The following is a 20,939-nucleotide window of genomic DNA, read 5'->3' as shown; positions in this document are numbered from 1 at the left end:
AATCTTCTGATTTATTGGGGTTTTAATAAAGGAATCCAAATTGTGAGCTATTATTTTAGAACGAGAAAGGAAACCTGCATTTTCACTGCCAAATGTTCAAACTGCAGTTGATAAAAGGACAGTAACAATAGCAAGAATTGGCTGGCAAAGCCAATGGGCATGGCTTTTATATAACGTGAGGTTTGTCTGCTGAGCATAAAACAGGTGTTGTTTACTAGTTGCTAAGAAAATAAAGGAGGTAGTACACCTGATACAAGTGGGAAATGTGTTTATTGATGAGGCTTTGGTTCACTTTACCGTCGGTTAGCTGGATTCTAAACGCTTCCGATTTCAAGCAATTTGCACAGGTGCATAAAATGGCGTTAAGCGGGAAAGGTGGCAGATAGGGATTTGTCTAGGGTTATGCACTTTGGCGAAGTGTGGAAGCCGACAACGTACCCTCGAGATCCCATCAGGGAGTCGGATTGGCTGTGGCCCTTTTCCTTCCCTGGCTGAGGTAGAGACGGGCTTGTGGGAGGTCTAGTTGACTTTTTTTATAACATTTGCTGACAACATATTACCTGCTTCAGAGGGCTCTTCCAATTTTGTGAGGTAAGGGATCTGATGTATCGAGAAAATAAAAGGCCCCTTAGGGGATTTTGCCAATTGGGAAGCTAAGAAACCAAGAAACCGTAATTTGCCAAAGAGCATAGGATTTGGGATGATAGTTCATATTAGCTCTTGTAGGATATTGAGATGTGACCTGTATGTTAAATAAAAGTCTGTCGCAGAGCTCTTTAGCTATTTTGCCGGTACACATACCCATGACTAGCAGGTGGCTTAAAGAACTGTCATAGGATATGTTTGTTGAAGCCTGTTTTCTATACATCAGAAAAGTGATAGATTGAAAGCTTTGAATTATTCACAACCACTGAGAATTCCACTAAGTGGGTTTCCAGTCCAGTGAAGAATCAGCCCATTAATAGCGTCATAGTCCTGTCCCCAAAAGAAGCAATACAGCCGAAGTGCCAGGCAGTGTCCCCTCTGCACAGGAGTACAGGCAAGATTAAGTTAGGTCCATTGAGCAAGCAATCCAAGACATGTTTTGAAAGAGGTAGACAAGCAGATGTGATGCCTTGCTTGCCATGCTTACAGAATCAAGCAGCAGCTAATTGATGATATGATCTTTTTTTTTTATATAACGCCCATAAACAAGTGATTCAAGGCGCGACGAGGCAAGGGAGGGGTACAAGGGAGGACAAAGCAATGATCTTACTAGGCCCAGTGACATGATGAGAACGCACAGGTGCACGGAAGGGGGAGAGTGCAAGGAGCAGGGGAGGAGTGGAAAGTGCTGAACACGTGATCAAAAACAACAGATAGTGCGGCCAGCAAATGCAAGAATAAAGCGCAGACAACAGGTATCAATAAGTGCAGGTAAGGAGGCTGTGGGGTTGCAGATACAGACCAATGTGCAAGGGTTGCCAGGAAGCAGTGCAGGTATGCAGCTGGGTGGGCAGGGATCTGGGCCCGAAATCAGAGGGTAGCCAGGTGCCCAGTGCAGAAACAGACCAACAGAGATCAGCAGGGGAGAGGAAGAGAGAAGGCAGAGGCAAAGAGGAAGGTCTTGAGGTGCTTCCGGAACCAAAGGCAATTCTCCTCAAGTTTCAGAGAGACAGGAAGGCTGTTCCAGAGGGAGACCCCAACTGAAGAAAGAGATCTACCACCAACTAGTTGCTTGGAGAAGTGACTGACCCTGAGGGAGTTGGAGGTGGAGGAACGAAAGCTCAAGTAGGAAGGTATTTCCGAAAGGCGAGTTGAAAGTATTGCGGACCCAGGTCCCTGAAGGCCTTGTGGACAATGCAAAGGGTCTTGGACTTAATCCTTACAGCCACCGGGAGCCAATAATGAGATTTCAGGGCTGGAGAGATACAATCACAGGGCTTAAGGCCAAGGACAAGTCTCGCAGTCCTGTTCTGGATGAGTTGCAAAGGGCAGAGAGTAGTAGCAGGCAGATTTGGAAAGAGTCTGTTGCAGTAGTCCAGCCTAACGAGAACCAGAGTTCTAGAGACAGTGAGCTTCTGGGGCAACAAGGCAACAATATTACTGATGTTGCTTTTGCTCCCATTCGGAGGCCTAGCCACCTCAGGAGCCTAGCAGCGCATGCAGGTTGATGGGGAGAACTAGCTCTGAGAGACCTGGGAAGCCTCCAATCTCTACATACCCCTCTGAGACCCAGCCCCTGTAAACCCTTCCAGGATCATCCATTGTCCCAACACCTGTTTTTCCCCTTCCCTGGAGGCACTCTTCGCACTCGAGGGTGCACTTCACGCATACATTCATTCCAATTAGGCAACCACGCTGAGAAGCAGTGAACACAATCCAATAGGTTTTATGATTTAAAGTTCTGCTGATTGACAATGGAGCACATGCGACATTGCAATGTATTAATGCCTGCAAGAGAACAACCCCTCTCTTTCCGGAGCTAAAAATGTGCTTTGTTGCCTGCAGGAAATGCCTACCATGAACTGGAATTTGACCGGGGACTGTGGCAACACTGCCACAATCATCGTCTTGGAAAATCCTGGCAAAGTGTTTTTGGAAAGGCAATTAACTTCTGTCTTCTTCCTGGGGCTTTGCAGCTTCATTTGCCACATGTTTTGGTTTGGCCAGTGGTTTAACGCTTTCTATTACCAAGGTACGTGCCGAATGTGCAATTATAAAGCTTTGACTCAAGCATGGAGCCAATGCAAGAGTAAGCAAATAGGACATCTCAATAGCTGCAGTTTACAGTAGTAGGGTTTGGGAAATAATGATATACAAAAGGAGCATCCCAAAGCAATGCAGACCTTGGCATCAACCCAAGGGAAACGCCCAAGTTACACTAAATGGTAGTATGGGCAATATACCTACATTTGCAACTGGCAAAACTTGCAAATAGGCAATTACCAGCCTAAATTCAAACGTACGTCGGTCCCAGGGGAGTACTAGAATACAAGAGAGAAAAGAAATGTGTGCAACAGTTTCAGGGTGGCGGAGCAACAAAACATGCCAGAGGGTCCAATCCTAAGGGGACCTAGTATTCAAGTCCAATTCCCTAGTGTTAAGATTTTTCTTTTTGAAACTTTCCTTCCATAGTCCTCAATGGAGCCCCAGCTATTTGCTATCTCTTAAACCCTGTCCTGACTGAGGTTAGTACAGCCTGTTTGCTTAACTTCCGCTGTTCAACTCCCTTACTTTGGGGGCACTGGCAAGCCCTCGAGGTTCACAGCGCTATGGGACTCTGTCCCCTTTCATTATCTTCTTTTGTTTTAATTGTACATACAGTGAAATATAGTCTTTATACAAAATCAATTCCAATTACAAAATGACCAAAATCAATAAAACCCATCACTCATAAAACAAGAATATTCAAAATGTGAAATAAATAATCATAGAATTTGAGACTGTTATACATAATATTAAAATCATCACCACTCATACAACGATCCCACAACTCCATATTCGAAAAGCTAAACATAATTTCTGGATTTAAATTAATTATTGTCTTCTACGGATACTATAACAATATATAAATAAATGCCTAAACGTTTCTAAAACATGATCCTCAAATAACCGGCACATGCGTTCTTGACGTGATATACCCACCCAGGCTCCCGTTATTTCATAGGTAGCCACACAATTAAAGTTATATACTGCCTCGAGATGCTTGCATTTGGATAGGCACATAAATAATGTGGTTGCTGGCCTCGTCTATCCATGTATTCTTTACAATTGTTCCTTGTGGCCACATCAGCCCACGCATGTTCTCCATCTCCAGCATACAGCTTGCATGGTACCAGGAGCTAAAACATCAGTCCAAAGCACTAGGTTACTATTGGTCATCTTAAAACAACTAGTACGCACAGGCATTTCTCTATTCAAGCAATACTTATATCTCTTAAGAATTATCGCTTCTGCTTTCAGCTCTATCAATTTCCTATGCAGCAAACTGTAATTTCGACACTGGCTATACCACATTCTAGCAGTATATATTCACAGCCTGTGGACTTTGGGAGCCTCCGTATCCTCTTCAGAGTTTTTCTTTCCAATTTCTTTATTTTCGGAATATATGCATTTCCCTGCACCTCAACACCATATGCCATCAGCAATCTGATTTTGGCCATATAGACAGTATTGATGAGACGAGGCACATCCTCCATTATTACCAACAAACTTGCCAAACGCACCCACCTGCTGATTAACCTTATCCTCAAGAATATCCCAATGTCCCTGCCACATTAGATGGTCATCAATAACCACCCCAAGATATGTGTACAGGTATACTATTTCAACAGAATCCCTATTAATAGTCCAGCGATTCTTATGCCTTTTGTTTTTACAATACTCAAATTCCATAATCTTTGTTTGATCAATGTTAATTTTCAAGCCATTTAAAAAAAAAGCATAGGCTCCCATTGCATTCATCTTTAATTGTAAACCATGCAGGGTATAATCCATAATTCAATGTCGTCAGCATATCCTAACCAGGACGCGCTGATCCCACCGCACTAAACTGCGAAAGCACGAGCTATGTCAAGTGCTTGCTGGAGATCTGTCAAGTAAATTAAAAAGGGTTGGACCCTGTAATACTTGCACTGATAATAAGGAAGAGGACTAGCCGAGGAGGACAGCAGCCAATAGGCACAGATTGTCAGACCATAAAGCCAGTCACCCATCAACCATAGGCATGCAAGAATCATTTTAGCCTTGAGAAAGACCGTGACAGGTCAAAACACGTGTCAGCTGACCTACTTAAATCACTAATTAAATCCTGCATATGAAAAATTTGAAAAATGTCATCTTCCTTATCAGCACAAGCATTACGGGGTACAACCCTTTCATACTAATACAGAGGTGTGGGCAACACCTCTCCCCCTCGTGAACTTGCTGCTTATCCAAATATCAAAACCTAAAACAAACCATATAGCTAAAGACCCAGTGCTGCGCATGTTGATTCAGCCTCTAGTGCCCACTTTTGTCCAATACAAATTAAAAAGAATGGGGGCGAAAATACAGCACCATGGCATGTACTGTACCAATTAGATACGCACAGCTCACCATCCAACCTTACATCAGAGTATAGTTTTAAAAATCATCTTCTACTGGCCCTTCGATATGCCTAATACATATCATTTGTGCCCTAGGCGATCCCTCCATATAGTATCCAAGGATGCACTAAAATCTGTGTAAGTTATGTATACCGTCTGCTGTCAAACATACCCAAAATGTTCCAAAGATTTTAGGGTTAATAGATTACGGATAGTTGAGTAACCTTTTCTAAACCCAGTTTGATTGGGAGGCAAAACATGGTTATCATCTATTGAGGTGTAAGCTCCTTCAGTAACATTTCTGTAAATCTCTTCGAGGATATGTCGAGCTTGGTCAGCATCCTATACTTGCCTGGTGAGCTTCTATTGCCTTTTTTTATAAATGGGGACAATATTACTATCCAGCCATGACCTCGGGATTATATTGGTTTTACTAATACATATCATTAAATTAGTAAGTATATCAGCCCAAAGTTCGGGATTAGATCTTACATGGCCATTACATGTGCCATCCGGGCCTGCAGCTTGTGAGCAGTTCAACTTACTAATAACAATTCTTGATTTCTAGTCTCGAAGGAATACCATCCAATGTGTGCTCACAAGTCATACTATAAGGGGTATCCACCGTAGTTTTCCCCCCATCATATTACCAATGTATGCCTCCCATTCTTCACTGGAGGGGCCAACAAGAAGGGGGTTAGTGGTCTTTGTATGGTGTTTGCATCCCTAATTACCTTCCAGAACCCCTCTGTATTTCCACTTTTGTTCACTGCAGCACACATAACCTTGCAGTGAAGTACTACAGGAGACCTTTGTATCCCTGTTCCCTCAACATGCTTGTGACCTTTTAGTTGTGCCTAGGGCAGACTGGTGGTAGTGAACAGAGTTCTACTCTTTTTTTTCGTGATAAGAGGAGCCCTGGTGCCGTTCAGCAGATCGACCCCCAGAGCCAAGTCCCTGAAGAGGAGCCTCTGCTGAAGACCCAGAACACTGCAGTTGAATATGACCCGCGTTGCCAAAGCCAAGTCCTAGTGAAGCCCTGCCTCTGCTGCAGAAGACCATCATAGGTTCTTTGACCCGTGAACTGGTGGATCCAACCAACTCTAACCTCTGCACAAAAGGTTTACCATCAGAAGATGTTGGACGTCCCCAGGGAGCATACTGTGGGCTGTCCAGCCTCTGTAAAGGCCTCTCTACTGCACCACCACTGCAACGTCATGCTGTTATGTTATTGGGATCCATAGAGAACACTGCTGCCATTTGCATGGTCTCCTGGCACTCTGGCGGCTCTGAAAATGTAGGGAGTAGGTTAGGTTACTGGGGAAAGAGTGAAAACGCAATTAAGCATTGCGGTTGTGTTGGCGAGTGCAGATCAGACGTAACCAGGCTCTGTGAGCTGATCTGTTCGTATGTGGTCTGTGTTGGGGGAATAGAGCTTTGATATATAGAAGGTAGACGTTGGTGTAGAGTTCTGATTGGATTGATGGCAAGTATATGTGCTCACTCAAAAGTGGACATGTACACGTGCGCGAACTTGCACACTCACACATTAGCATTGTACATCAACTGTTGCCCTGCTGTATTAATGTTTGCTCTGCATGAATGGTTACCCAATGTAATTGTTTCCCCCGATATATACATTATTTGCCCTGCTTTAACGGTTGCCCCGCTGTATTTTGCACCTCAACACGGAATGAATGGTTGGCACCAGTTGAATTGTTTGGCCTAGTTTAAATTGTTGTCCGGGTGCATTTTCCTTCTTAGCATACTGGATTGATTGCCCATGCATGTTATGCATTCCCCCCACTCCCCAAACACGAACACTCTTCTTCATGCTATGCAGACCTTCTATGCCACTTGCACGCGCCTCCCTACAAAAAACTGAACACAACCACCAACTTACACACCACCACCCAGGCCCATGCATCCGAACGCCACCACGGGGACAGAGGGCTCAAAGCTGAACACAAATGCCTCTATGCCCTCGAAACAGACCCACAGACATTACAGGGGCACCTCCGAACTGCAACATCTAAGCAGTGAGGTTATCTTGCATCTTCTCTCCCGCCACTAACAACGCCTACTCTTTCAGATCCTGCAGACAGAGCACCTGGGCACTGTGCAAATAACACTGCGGCTGCTGTGTACACATAATACAGCTCGTGCGCTGTGTGCAGAAAAAGGACAGCTCGGGATATAGAGCTGGCCTCGTCCGGTGAATGCAGAAGTAGATAAAGACATGAGAAATATTAAGGCTCACCCAGGTCATCCTTGTCCAGGCTGATCTCCTCCATCATGGACGGCATCACGAAGGAGAAGGTCTTCCGGTTGAAGTAGTACAGCGTGTAGCCGATAAACATGGCGGTGAATATCACCGTGCGGTAATACCCGTAACCGTGTGCCGCCGACATGGTAGAGGGTGGAGGTGGAGGTGGCGGTGGCTCAGTTTCCGAATAAGGTGGGCTTCTCGGCTCACCGCTTTGTCCAGACCCCCCTCTCACAGGCGGAATATATTTAAAGTCACAGTTAATCCCTTGCAAAAAAGAAAGACTGCATCACGAAATGAGTCGGTGTAAAAAGTGCTCTATGAAGATGAGATAGGCCGGGGGATGAAGAGGTGTGCCTTCTGCAGAGCGGGGTGCACTCCGACGCCGTGGGCTGCACACGTCCAGTTATTGTCAAACTCCCACAATGATTAACCGTAGCGGCTGGCCTTCCTCTGAAGACCTTTCACCCTGCAGGGGGAAAAAAGAGAGCAGTGAAAAAAACAAGTTTGTTATCAACAAAAGGTTGTCTAACCGGTTTTCTACAGTGGGAGGGTTGCAGGCCCAGCCCTTGACTGCCCTGAATCCAAACAGTCTGCCACAAACCTTTCAGAGTCCCATGCATACCCGCTCCTCAATCGCGACACAATATGTGCCAGCAATGCATGCATCCCCTCATAACCTCGCCACGTGCCACACTCACCGGGTCTGGCCATGTGCCCCAAGCGCCTCGAAGTAGCTCTCGCGTGCTCGCTCAAAGCTCCTCACGCAGTGTTCACCACAACCGCTTCACAGTCTCCCCATGTGCCACAAGATCCCCTCAGGCCCGAGCCCCAGCGCACCCGCGTACTTGGCGCCCCTGCGGGTACCACTATGTGGCCACAACTCTTCATACTGTCTCCCTAGGTTGCCCGAGTTCCTCGCGCTGACCTGGCGTCCAAGCACACCGTGTCCATGCCTCGCGCCAGACTCCGCACACTGTGCGTAGTTGGTGGCACATAAATCAATAATCTCCCCATGGGCTACAATCCCCTCACACGGTCCACGTGCCAGGCGTGCCTTGCACTGTCTGCTCATGTGCCCCAATCCTATCCAGGAGAGGGGACATTTTGTTTTATTTAAAAAACACGCACTGGTGGGGGGGGGGGGTGAGGGGCACAGGGCTGCATGACCTAAAGAAGTAAGATTCCATTGTTCACCAGACTTAAATAGCACATGTCAGGATATATTATGACATGCTGCTGAGGCTCTAAACCTATTGCATGTCTGTTTTGACAAGTACGTTCTGCTTCATCAATTCATTGTGTAATGCTTTCTGTGTTTACTGTGGTATATACATAGTTTGTGTGCTGCTTACTGCAGAACTCCTGTAGCATTCTTTCCTTCCTGTGAGAATTATGTTGATCATGTGCAATAGCCACCATTGAAATGCGTATTTATAAATTGAGTGCTACAATGGTTCAGAGTTAGCTCAGTGTGTTAAGCACTCACTTCAGAAATATGTGTTCATATGCAAGATTAGAATTACACATTCCGGCAAGTCTGGCTGAGCCTTTCGTATATCTCAACCTTATAAACCTGCCTGCATATGTACTTGGTTTTGCAGCACAACAGGTGCTAGTATCAGCAATGTACCTGCACCAGATAGGGGATGCTATAAAAACGAACATCTCATCTGTATGGTGAAGGTCTAGAAATTAGTTTGTTCCGAAGGAGTGTTGTAAAACCAAGCAGTCACATCCAATGACGATTATAAACTGTTAGTCCAAGAGGTGAAAAAGTATCCAAATGCAAGACTGTGGAACCAAAGTGTTCATGTTTGTGTCCTGGCTTTCCCAGCAGATGATACAGTGATCCTGGTCAAATCATCTATTATCTCTTACATAACTGTGCATTCTTCTGTGAGGTTTGCCTTCTCGCGTGCTGGTGGCATTGTTTAGCCCATTACTTGATCTTTCTTCTTATGTAGGCCATTTGCGTGGAAGGGGTGGTAGACAGAAGAGAGTGGACCAGATGTTACTGGCCTCGGGCAAGCATATTTTAAGGTCCGCTGGTTTGACACAAAAGCTTTGCTTTTTTGTAAAAGTCAAAAGGTTTTTCTGCATGTTTATAAATGACAATTTCAAAAACCAGTGTTTTGGACGTATTGAAAGTTTTAAAATACAAAAGACAAACCCAGATTAAATCTGTTAAATCATTGGTATGCTGGTACTTATAAACTGTCAGCCCTTCAGAGGGATTTCCTTCTCAGGGTATGATCTTCAAAAAAGCCTCACTCATGGTTTCACTGGCTAAATTGCTGCTTCCACTATAACAGGGAGCATTGACATATTGCACACCACAGGCACTTGTTCCTTTGATCTCTAATGGCAACAATTTTTGAAAACCATGTCCCACTTCTAATCTCAGTCTGTCTGGATACAGACAACTTCCTCGTAGCTTCTAATCTGCACCCACTATCCATGCCATTGTATGTGTAGCCTTCTCCTTCTTTCCAATTAGTCTCCTCTATTCATGCTGGAACACTTTTGCATTATGTGAGGCAGCTAATGTGAGTTCTCGGTCTATTCTGGGTTACATGCACCTTTTACATATGGCCCTGCATTAAGAGAACCGGCTGCAATACCTTCCTGGATGCTATTGATAAAAAGTCTCCTGTATCTATGCTAGAACAGAGGTAACCTCTTCATAGACTGCTAATGTTGGCCTTCAAATTCTACTTATTTATTCTTCTGATTAGAGCAAGTATGAAAATAGTAAGGGGACTTAAAGGGGGTGAACATGCTTATTTTGAATGCTGCGAGGCAGCAGATCAACCTATGGGTTGTGATCGCAACGAGGGGTGGGACCTGACAGATCCTTGGATGTCTTCCCTTCTTCCCTGGGGAGGGCCCCTTTCCATGAGTCCAGGGAGGTGAGGCTGCTATCCAATATTACCTGTGAGGGTAGTACTCAGTGGGTGGATCTCATGCGGAGGGGAAACCCCCCTATGGGACGACACTTTGGGAGAGACACAATATAGTTCCCCTACATCCCAATCTCCCTCACCTGGTTATCCCGACACCCCACACACTTCCATGTTGATCTGTAGAATAGATGTCACTTCCCTAAAGAAACACTGGCCCGAGGAAGAACATTGAGAAATGGGATAACTAATACTGGGATGAGGAAGACGTGTTGAGTAGTGTGGATTACTCCACAGAACCAATACAAACGTACTAGTCAATTTGTATCAACCAAACATGGAGGAGAATCAAAAAGGGGAGAAGGACTACATAAAGGGAGAGTACCTCCCAGGAGGATGTAGGAGATTTGAACTACGCTGGAGAAGCTGAGATGCCGAGAGCAGGACACATGCCAGTCGGCAGAGGCATCCCTATCCAGTCTGCCATGGTCCAAAGACGGATAGAAGCAGACGCCTGGGCAACCAGCCGAACGAGAAGGCTGGAGCACGTGGTCAGGCCGAGACCTTCAGCTCAGAAGCAGGGAATTGCTGCAGAGCCGCCGCAGTCCTTGGAGCAAGCAGAAGGTGGCTGCAAAGCCAGGAACACACGCAGAAAGCTGAAGCTCACCAGTAAGCCTTCCGTAAATGTTGGGGAAGCCGGGACGGTTGGCGGGAGACTCAAAAGAAGGGAGAGTCACAAACAAAGGGTCTGGGATGCTTGACGAGTGACATGCCTCCAAGGGGAACTTCATAGTCACAGTACCTGGCAGGCAAGTATACCAGGCGAACAGAATCCTAAGAGAAACTACCACTTGTCTGCGACCCGCACACAAAGAGATAATCAAGGGCTCCAAGGAGATCTTTATAGTCATAGTACCCGGCAGGCTAGTATACCAGGTGGACGGAAACTGATGAGAAATAAGTGAGAGTCTGGGATCCACAACAGAAGTTCAAGGAGCACAGGTGATTATTATAGTCACAGTAACTGAGAAGTAGCTCAAGTGAAGCATCTATGGAGAATGGCAAAGATAGAGAAGTAGAAAACCTCTTCTTGCATAGCCCATCTACAGTATCCTGAGAAGTAGTTGAAAGCCAAGAGAAGGGATACATTTTCTTGGCACTGGAAGAAGCCTGCGTCAGACCAAGAGAAGCGATTCATTTTCTCGAACTTTGTTTTCTTTAAGAACTTTGTATCCTTTGGAACTTGTTTGCACACTTTGAAACTACTTTGTTACACCATTTGGATACTAATTTACCTCTTGGAAAAGGACAATGGCCCCCTTAGGAACTGTAAATCCCTGTACAGGAGAAGAGACCCATTTTCCTGGACCAAGAAAAGTGGTACTACCTTTAGTTAAAGTGTAAGGGACGGAAATAGGTTTTGGACATAGGACGGTGGGCCATTTACTTTGGCCAGACATCCTGACAGAAACCTTAGTTTTAGTTGAGGCAGGGAAAACCCCTCTTAGTATTAGGGAAAGTTAGGTTTCTCCTTTTCTTTTTGATGAATCAATGTTTATGCCAATGAATATGCCACTCCTGTGTCAGGCTGCTCCCTCTGATAGCTTGCAAACCACTGAAAAGCTTTATCAGAAAGTGGATGATGTGGAGGAACCGGTGTTAAAAGGCAACAAGGTAATAACACTTCTGTATACCCAGAGGGAAGTGACAGCCTGAAGGGCTCCAGCAGCTTGTAAGGCGAGCACTGCGAAGTGCCCATTTAAAGTCCCATAAAGAAAGTAATCTAGAGAGGGATATATTGCTGTGTTAAGACTGCTGCTTGGCAACATGGGGGTAGTTGTTGCTCCCCCCGCCCCCACAAGGATTGAGGCCCCTTTCTACTGAAAAGATCGATAGTACCCCCAGACATGGGAAAAAATATCATCAGATGAATGACGAACGAAACATCAAATTCATTGGCCTAAAAAAAGTTGCCTTAGGCCGACGAGGAGGAAATAAGGAAAGGCTACTGAGACAAGAGGAAGCACGCACAATATGCAGATTCAGATCTACAGAAGTTGGACTTAACACGGATAATGAGATGGTTGTATTTTTATAACAAGTTCCTGGAGACATCACCCGACGGATGAAAAAAACAAAAGAATGTGTCATCCATGAACTGTACAAACTAATACACAAGTTCAAGACAAGAACACGTGAAAATTATGGCACACAAAATATAGTAACTACATTGTCTGAATTAAGAGGGCTCACACTTGTCAGGTTATTTGTAACAAAAATCATGTAGTATCAAGAAATCTCACAAGTAAAGACTAGAATTCAGGACAGAAACATGTAAAAATGACGGCACATAAAATGCAGTAATAGTGCATGATTGAATATGCACATATGGAAATGATGGTATAGAAAATGCAGTAAATAATGTTCTGATTTAAGACGTTTTAGGTTACGGAAAAAACTTTGGAAAAATAAGTATTGAAATTAGTATATATATATGAATACCCATGATATGTATAATGACTGTCCCATCACGCTGCTTCATGATGCTAGATGGAGATAGCACAACTCAAGTTTAATTTGGCATATGGATTTAAAACAAGATAATGGAAAATCAGTATGTATACTGAACTTTAAAAATGTCGAAAATGCGAGACAGTCATAGAATACACAAGTCTCAGATAATTCATATTCATAAGCACCATTTAAGCCATCCTCTATAGAATAAATTGAATACACAATCGATAAACTCAATAGTTTGGGAACAATGTATACCTAACAGATAACTGACACGGCACTCGGGACCCAAAATATGGCGCCTGCGAATGCTGTGGAACATCAATCAAAGAAGGACTAGTTAGCGCTCCCATGGCAACGCTAGCACACAGAAGAATAGAGAAAAAAAACACACTGCGCCCAAAGTACAACGTTGCCACGGCTTGGAGACTATACAGTGACTTTGCAAGTAGGCCCTTATTCGCGATCCCAGGCAATTAACATCTTTGGGAAAATGACAGCACATTTGACACGCGAAACCGCTCCATTTTGGTACCGATTGTGTAATTGGAATCGGAACGTTCGGAGACATTTTTGTTTCATTTGCAGCAGTATAGTAAACATACCGTACCCGAATGCCTTACTTAATTATCCCTTGCATGCATAAAGGAAACTTTAGTGTATAGCAAAACGGCGAATATTGGAGCGCAGGTACTGTTAAATAGCGCATGTTTCCCTAACGCTCCCGTTTTTTGAAGTAATGTGGCCACTAATAGACAAAAGGACACCTGCAGCCATGTCACTCAGTGATATAAAGTGCCTGGATGGCAGATTGGTCCAAATCCCAATGATCTCGGCATATTTTCACTAACGCTCAGCAAAGGGAAATTGCTGTTTTTAGCTCAGTGATCCAGCTTAATGCTGAATGATAGTGTATTGCCCCCTAGGAGGGATTTAACCCTTAACTGTGCAACCTGCCTGCATAACCACAGACCATTGAACCAGAAATAAAAGGAGAAAATGGTAAGAAACCCGTTTACTTGTAATTGACACTATGAGATGAGATTTTTGAGGAAACACAACACACTAACGTGTACCCATTGGTATTTTCTCTCTTTGTTTCCCCTTTTCCGTTTTCGTCATTCTTTTCATTTTCTAAACATGCACCCACTCCCCCATCCCATTCTCTGTGGTAACTAATGACTTTGCCAATTTGGAATCATTGTTTTTGTGAATTTTTTTCTTTTTATCAGGTTATATGTGACTTTGTACATAGGTTATTGGTTGAAACCACAAAACCTTTAATGTATTTTGTAACAGCCCTGATTGAAACAGGCATAGCAATTGCCAAAACACGTGTCTCAAACAAGGGCTACCATGTTATATTAAAAGCATTCATATTCACTCTTTACAACTACTCTAGAATTATTTCTTGCTACAGTGGCGCTGCCAATATGTCAAGAAGGTTGCTCAATTTCCATGCACAGGAGACACTGTTGGAGGAAGGGGGATGGGGTGCCTGGGAGACACCATGGAGGCAGAGGGAAGAGGCTGCATGCCTGGGAGACACCATGGAGGCAGAGGGAAGAGGCTGCATGCCTGGGAGACACCATGGAGGCAGAGGGAAGAGGCTGTATGCCTGAGAGACACCATGGAGGGGAGAAAGAGAGAAGAGGCTGCATGCCTGGGAGACACCATGGAGGCAGAGGGAAGAGGCTGCATGCATGGGAGACAGCATGGAGGCAGAGGGAAGAGGCTGTATGCCTGAGAGACAGCATGGAGGAAGAGGGGAGAGGGAAGAGGTTGCATACCTAAGAGACAACATAGAGGAAAGGTGGGAGAAAGAGAGAAGGGGTTGCAAGCCTGGGATACACCATGGAGGAAGAGGGGTAGAGGTTGTATGCAGGGGTGAACTGGCCTATAGAGAACTCTGGGGATTTCCTGGTAGGCCTCTGCACCCCAAGCCTCGTGTGGTAACCTATTCTATTTCCAAATGTTCCCATAGGAAAAGGGGTGTGGTTGCTGAAAATGTGCAATATGGGTCCATTTAGAAAATGATTTCCAGGGCCTCTTTTGGTTAACAGTCCCCCCTACCCTGGCTGTAGGCCTGGGATATCAAACGGAGGAAAAGGGAAGCAGTTGCATGCGTGAGGGACACCATGGACAAAAGGTGGGGGCGATGGGGGGATAAACAGGTGGCATGCCAGGAAACAACCAGGCGCAATAGTAGCTGTCAAGTTGCCAGCCATGCCGACACCTCCAGCCAGTCCCGGTTTTTCCCCACTGCATGCTGGAACTTCGTTTTTCTCATTGCAAGTATGGGCCTCCGAGTCCCAGCGTGCAATGGAAAAAACCATGACTGGTTCCAGGTGTCAAGGATGACAACAGCTAGGCGGCTATTGACGGAACGGATGGATGTGGTGTATGGGGAGGAGGGGGGTGGGGAGGTCGTTTTTATGCCCGTGTTATCTCTGCTGAAAATCCATATTCATTGCCCCTTGTCCAAAGCGCCAGTGTGCGGCTCCTCACCACCACCGTGAACGTGCACCTGCCCATTCTGGGCAAGGTAAGGGTGGGGCAAAAAAAGAATAGGTCCAGTCACCCAAAAAAAGGGCCGCGCTCATGCCAAGCTGCAGGAGGCCAATGTTCGAATATTGCGGAAGCTATTGCGCTTTAGCCCCCAGTGGGACTGTAATACCGAACACACCCAATCAGCTGTGTACTAAATCAAACTGCCCTGCCGAACCGGCTGTATGCTGGGAACAACCATACGGGCATGGTCCTATCGGCCAGTCCCAGTGTAACCGTTGGGCATGCACCCAGCGCCCCCTCATTTGCAGCACCAGCGTACCTGGTATTCCTCTCAGAAGTCCCTGCAGACGGTGTGAATCCGAGCCTGCTTGTGCGGAGCCTCACAGGGCGTGGGTCCGGCCGACCTCTGCGTGTAACTGGATCTAGGTGTCTAGTTGTAGCCCGGCAGGCTGCGAGGAGAGGCGGGGGGGGGGGGCTGGGGTATCCGAGACTAAATATAAAGCAGATCTGCCCTGACCCCGACTTGTAGGTGCCACCCGAAATACCACATTTACCAAGCAGGCATGCGAGTCCCCACCAAACAGGTGCACGAACCTCAACCAGAAGCTTACCACCGCCCAAAACACTGGTGTGGGTGCCTAGGGATAGTGTACAGTTCTCTGCAAGCATTTCGGGGGTGGGTAACCTTTCAAATATTGGGAGAGGCACTAACTTCCGAGACTGTGCAGGAGGGGCACACTTGTGTGGCGACAGCAAACCTCACACATTCTAACGAGACTATTCTGGTGTAGCTTCAACGTTACAAAGGAGTGAACTCTCTCCTTCATGTCTGAAACCAGGCACCTAAGAACTACTGCGAGAATGAACGCCTCCATCCACCTTACCTTTCCAATCACTCCCCTGACACGCAAGTGCTAAACCCCACCGTGATTTCAATTGCCTAAAAATATATACATAAAATGCAGGCGCCAACAATCAAGCGTTTTACATTTAGTAATTGCCGGGCATTGTTAACTGCAGCTACAGGCATCCTTTATTGTCTGTGTCCTGTTCTGTCCGGCTACTGCTCTGTACGTCAGCCAGGTCACGTAAACATAGCCCAACATTTCGGGTAGGGGAGGTGGGGGCTAAAGTCCGATCTCCCCAATGGTCGTTGCGCTACTGCCCTGGGCCTCACCATATAAAGCAAAAAAGGCCTCCAGGGCCAGACATGTTAATCCAAATCAATTGTGCGGCAAACTCTTCTCCAAGCATATCCATGAACCACAAACAGAAGGTTAGCACCTTCTAAAACACTGGAGGAGTGCCCATGGCTAGTGAGGGGTGTATGTAGTCCTCGCCAAAGAGTTGCCCAGGTTACAGTAGGCAAGAAAGTGGACAACAAGCAGAAACCTTAATCCACAGCAAACCAGCCTGACACTTATGTTCTCAACAAGCAGACTTTCAAAGAAGGGTCTCCTAGCCCTCAAACAGGTCCTCAGGTTGCAAAGCAGGTGCAATGACCTTTGCTATGCAGGTTCTCGACAAGCAGTACCACAAGTCCTCATCAATCAGGCCGACCCACCAAGACTATTGGGAGCGGGATCGTGTGTTGTCCTCACCAAGAAAGTAATCTGGCACTGGAGAAGATGTCATGGCATACATTGTATCTTGTGGAGTCCTCACCAAGAAGGCCACCCTGCTTGGGAGTCTGGACAAGAGGACTCAGAGTAGGATGAAATCCATGTCAAGGAGAGGAGTGCTGTCTGAGCCAGTGGCCTTTGCCTAGGGTACTGCATGCAGTACCTGTCCAGCAGGACAGTCCGGATGCGGACCAGGTGCCTTTGTCTAGTCAGAGTGCACCAAGGAACTCCTTATAAAGCAGGAATGCGTGCTGCCCTCACAAGCACGTCATCCCACTGGGCCAGGAGCAAAGGGTCAGAAATGCTGTCCTCACAAAGCAGAGCACCCTGTTGCAACAGGGGTTGTGCCGGTTGCAGACCCAATCCTGGGTACAAGCAGGTCATCAAACCTTGAGCAGGAGAATCGGCATGGAACACAATGTGTGCAATCTGTCAAGTAGAAGTTGCCCTTATACTTCTGTGCCAAGCATGCAAGACCCCATAAATACAGGGTCACTTCCCTTGCAGTACATTCTAGGAGCTTCAACACTGCAGAAGTAACTCCACTACTTTCAAAGTAACATACAGGAGTGTCACTATGTTTGAAGTGGCTGATAAGCTGCCCCCTTCAACACTGGCAGCCAGGGTTGGCACAGCTCTTAAATTTCCTGCGGCCATGCGTGAGAAAATCAGTCCTAGTTTGTCTCTGAATTCTGGGACGTGCAGTACTCCTAATCCTACATCCCAAATTCCAAGGGGGAAAAACATGGCTGGATGACCTTAAGCATGGCCACCGGAAACTTGAGAGCTCTGTGTGCGTGGTATGACAGTGCTCAACAAGCAGACTCACCCAAAACAGGTCGCGGCTCTGGGAAGGCACTCCCATTCTGTTCTCATTGAGGACAGCCTCCAAGGACTGATGCTCTTCACCTTACAGTCGACCAAACGACAATCACCTGCAGGGGGACCCTTCTTCCACCCTTCTACCTAGGCACGTGCTCTACTGTAAGGGGAAGCTCCTGTAGCTTCTGGAATTGTGGGACATCCTACAGGTCACTGATTAAAATCACAGTGGCGAGGAGTACCTCGGAGCTAGATAATAAGAATAGCCAATACTTAAGAGACAGCTCAGCGTGTGTTATGCAGCACACATTTAGGTGAATATCCGTTTAATTTTTATTTAGGTTTAGTTAATACAAACTTTTCACAAAATTATATCAATTACAAAACAAGAAATAAACAAGTAAAACAATTGCCTAAAATCTGTATCAAACAATTAATACAATTAAAATATGATAATCAATCATCTCAGTTATAAACCGGCCTTAAAAGTAATTTAAAAACACATTTCATTCTATCAGTTTACAAATATTCCGCAAAATAAGAAAAAGTGCTAATTGGAACCAAAGGGATTCACTATCGAGACAGTATGTCGAAAAGGTGCTAGGCCTAATGGCATTGAGATCATTTACATACTTTCCAAGATTATTCATATATAGTGGTTCCAGTTTCACACATTCAGTGAGCAGTTGCTTTGCCGTCCCCATTGCATGCTAAATCCTACAAATTTGACAAAATCTGGCTTCTTCCTGCAAATTTAATTGAGGGCCACAGATTGTCAATAAAGGCAGAGGATTAGTACATAACAAAATAAACCTACGCCCTGCGAGATTAGGGTATCAGGTTAAAACACAAAGTCCCTTTTGAGTAGCCATTTTCGTCTTTGAAGCACTCAGTCCGCAGAAGGTAAAGTCCGTCAGCACAAGGAAAGGTGTAGGTTCGAGTTGTTCTCGGCTGCTGTTCCCTTCCGAGGTAATGACAGACCCGGATTAGCCTATAGGCAAAAGCTCGAACCGACAGCCTATATTTCTAATTTGGGACAGATTTTTTGCCCTTTTGGTCGGGTTCATAAATTACTGCACTCGCTTCAACCAATGTTACTGAACAAATATGTTTTCAAATTCATTAATTGCCAACTATTTTTCCCCCACACACAAAAAACCTTGGGTAGCACTCAGACAGCCCGTTCTGCAAAGTTATTCATTGCAATGTGTGATTGTGGGCTACAACAGCGTTCAAGGAAGGAAAGACTGGTGGTGGTATATTAACATTGGGTAGATGAAGTCTTAGGCATGCAAGACATAACTTAGACCCTAGCTTAGCATTGCGCTCCCCTATTTTATTCCCCTCCTCTCCCACCCCTTACTAAAGGATTCGGGTCACCCCAAAAAAAAAAATATAATAAGCACTTTTGTTACATCTTGTTTAAGCAACTTCTTATGCAAGACGTGTTCAGCTAGTGGCAGTTGCTCATTACCCCGTTTTGCAACCCTGACCAGCCGAACAGATCTCGTATGGGTAATCCAACACTTGTTTTAAGGACCGCGAGAGGGTGGGTCAGCATTGGCTCGTCTTTAAACCCACCAGGTAGGTTGGTGGGGACATCCTCTCATGAAAAGCTCTAGCTTGCTTCACTGCACTGAACGATGACTGAAACAAGCAACCAGAAACTCACTGCAATCTAGGCTGAGAGTGGATGGAAAGGGGCGGAGTGGGAGGGGGGGGGAGACCAGCCTGAATCACAGGCAGGGGTCCATTGCTATAGGAGGTGAAAATAACGGAAGTGCCCCTCGACTTGGAAGCAATTAACACAATTAAACCATAAGTGAAATCCTTCACCCAGCAGCAATGTACTATTGCTGTCATAATCTGCTTCTTTTTTATATATATCTTTATTGTTTAAAAAGTAAACTCAAAACAAACCAATCGTTGCCAAAGCTTGGTTACGTGGTGTCAAAAGTATCACATACAGCCAAACACCAGATCACGGTTGCACAGGGAGGAGTCCTGATCAATTAACATTCCAGCCTAGAGAGCTGTGAACCAAGCAGGTATCCCCCCAGACACTCCTCCTGCCCCCAACCCATACCATGTGAAACTTCTGTGGACATCCCCTAGCCTTGTAAATGCACCTTTCTAGGGACGCACATCTGTCAACCTCTGCAAACCACCAACTGAGTGAGTCTAGGTCGTTCTGCTGAACCTCATGTTACAGCAATGAGCCTCTTCGCCAGCCCCAATGTTAGAGATGAATGTTTTCTCATACCTGATGAACCCCACCTCCACCCATATCTCCAATAGCACCAGTTTTGGGTCACTTGGGACCGGAGACCACAGCACTGCGGATAGTCTACGGAAGCACTTCCCCAAAGAAATCTGGATCGTTTCATAGCTCCACATCATGTGGAAGAATGTACCTACTGCCCTCCCGTACCACAGGCACATGTCGCTGTCCACAACCCCATCATGCCATTGCTGCCTGTGAATAATATGCCTGGTACAATATTTTAGATTAGATTAGGCAGAGCCTGTTGGCTTTTCCAATGTCCCTTGGAAACGTGAGTGGTTCTACTCATTCATCGGAGCACCTCGAAACCCCTTCCATAGTGGGGAACTGAGGATTCATGGCATGTGTCCGTTGCAGGTGTTTGTATCTTTCCCTGTTTGGTAACTCAAAGGTGTCCTGCAGTGTGCCGAACAGCATGAGTCGCCCATCCCTCACTACATCAGCCAGGGCTCGCACTCCATGTTGCTCCCAACTCACAAAAGTAGCCCACTTTCAGTATTACTGGGAGATACCTACTATTCCAGAGCGGCTGCTCCAGCATTGGTTTCCCTCCCCATCCTATGCATCGGTGAGCGTCTGCCCATGTCTGCCAGATATGTATTGTCATCAAGGTTAAGTCTGTGGTCCCCTTCCCATCCTCATACAGTACATGTTTCAGTGATTTTGTTCCCATTCTAATCTAATCTCCTCTGCTGCAATATGGGGAAGCCTGGGGTCACAGTGGAGCCAATCATTCACTACCTCCAGTTGCACCGCCCAGTAATACCTTTGAAGGCATGCCAGACCAATACCCCCTTCCCAAACCGAGCGTTGTAGAGTCTTGAGTGCGATTCGTGGCAGTTCCCACCCCACCCCACCCGGAGCAGTCCCCGGAGAATGCTGCTGATCGTCACAAAAACAGTATTTGGGATCGGGAGTGGGGCGTTCTGTAGGACAAAGACATCTTGG

General features: G+C 45.8%; 1 protein-coding gene across 4 annotated transcripts in view; it reads right to left on the bottom strand.

Moving 5' to 3' along the window:
* The window catches only part of SLC37A4 (solute carrier family 37 member 4), a 155,864-nt gene that overhangs the window by 118,610 nt on the left and 16,315 nt on the right, over positions 1-20,939 (bottom strand). For all 4 annotated transcript variants that reach the window (XM_069614396.1, XM_069614394.1, XM_069614395.1 and 1 more), the window contains exon 2: positions 7,330-7,804. In XM_069614396.1, coding sequence (XP_069470497.1) covers positions 7,330-7,480 — 151 coding nt within the window. In that variant the 5' untranslated portion in view covers positions 7,481-7,804. The remainder of the gene's footprint in view (positions 1-7,329; positions 7,805-20,939) is intronic.

Source organism: Ambystoma mexicanum, chromosome 9, assembly GCF_040938575.1.
Source record: "Ambystoma mexicanum isolate Mex_15411 chromosome 9, UKY_AmexF1_1, whole genome shotgun sequence".
Lineage (NCBI taxonomy): Eukaryota > Metazoa > Chordata > Amphibia > Caudata > Ambystomatidae > Ambystoma > Ambystoma mexicanum.
This window is presented reverse-complemented; position numbering and strand designations above follow the sequence as displayed.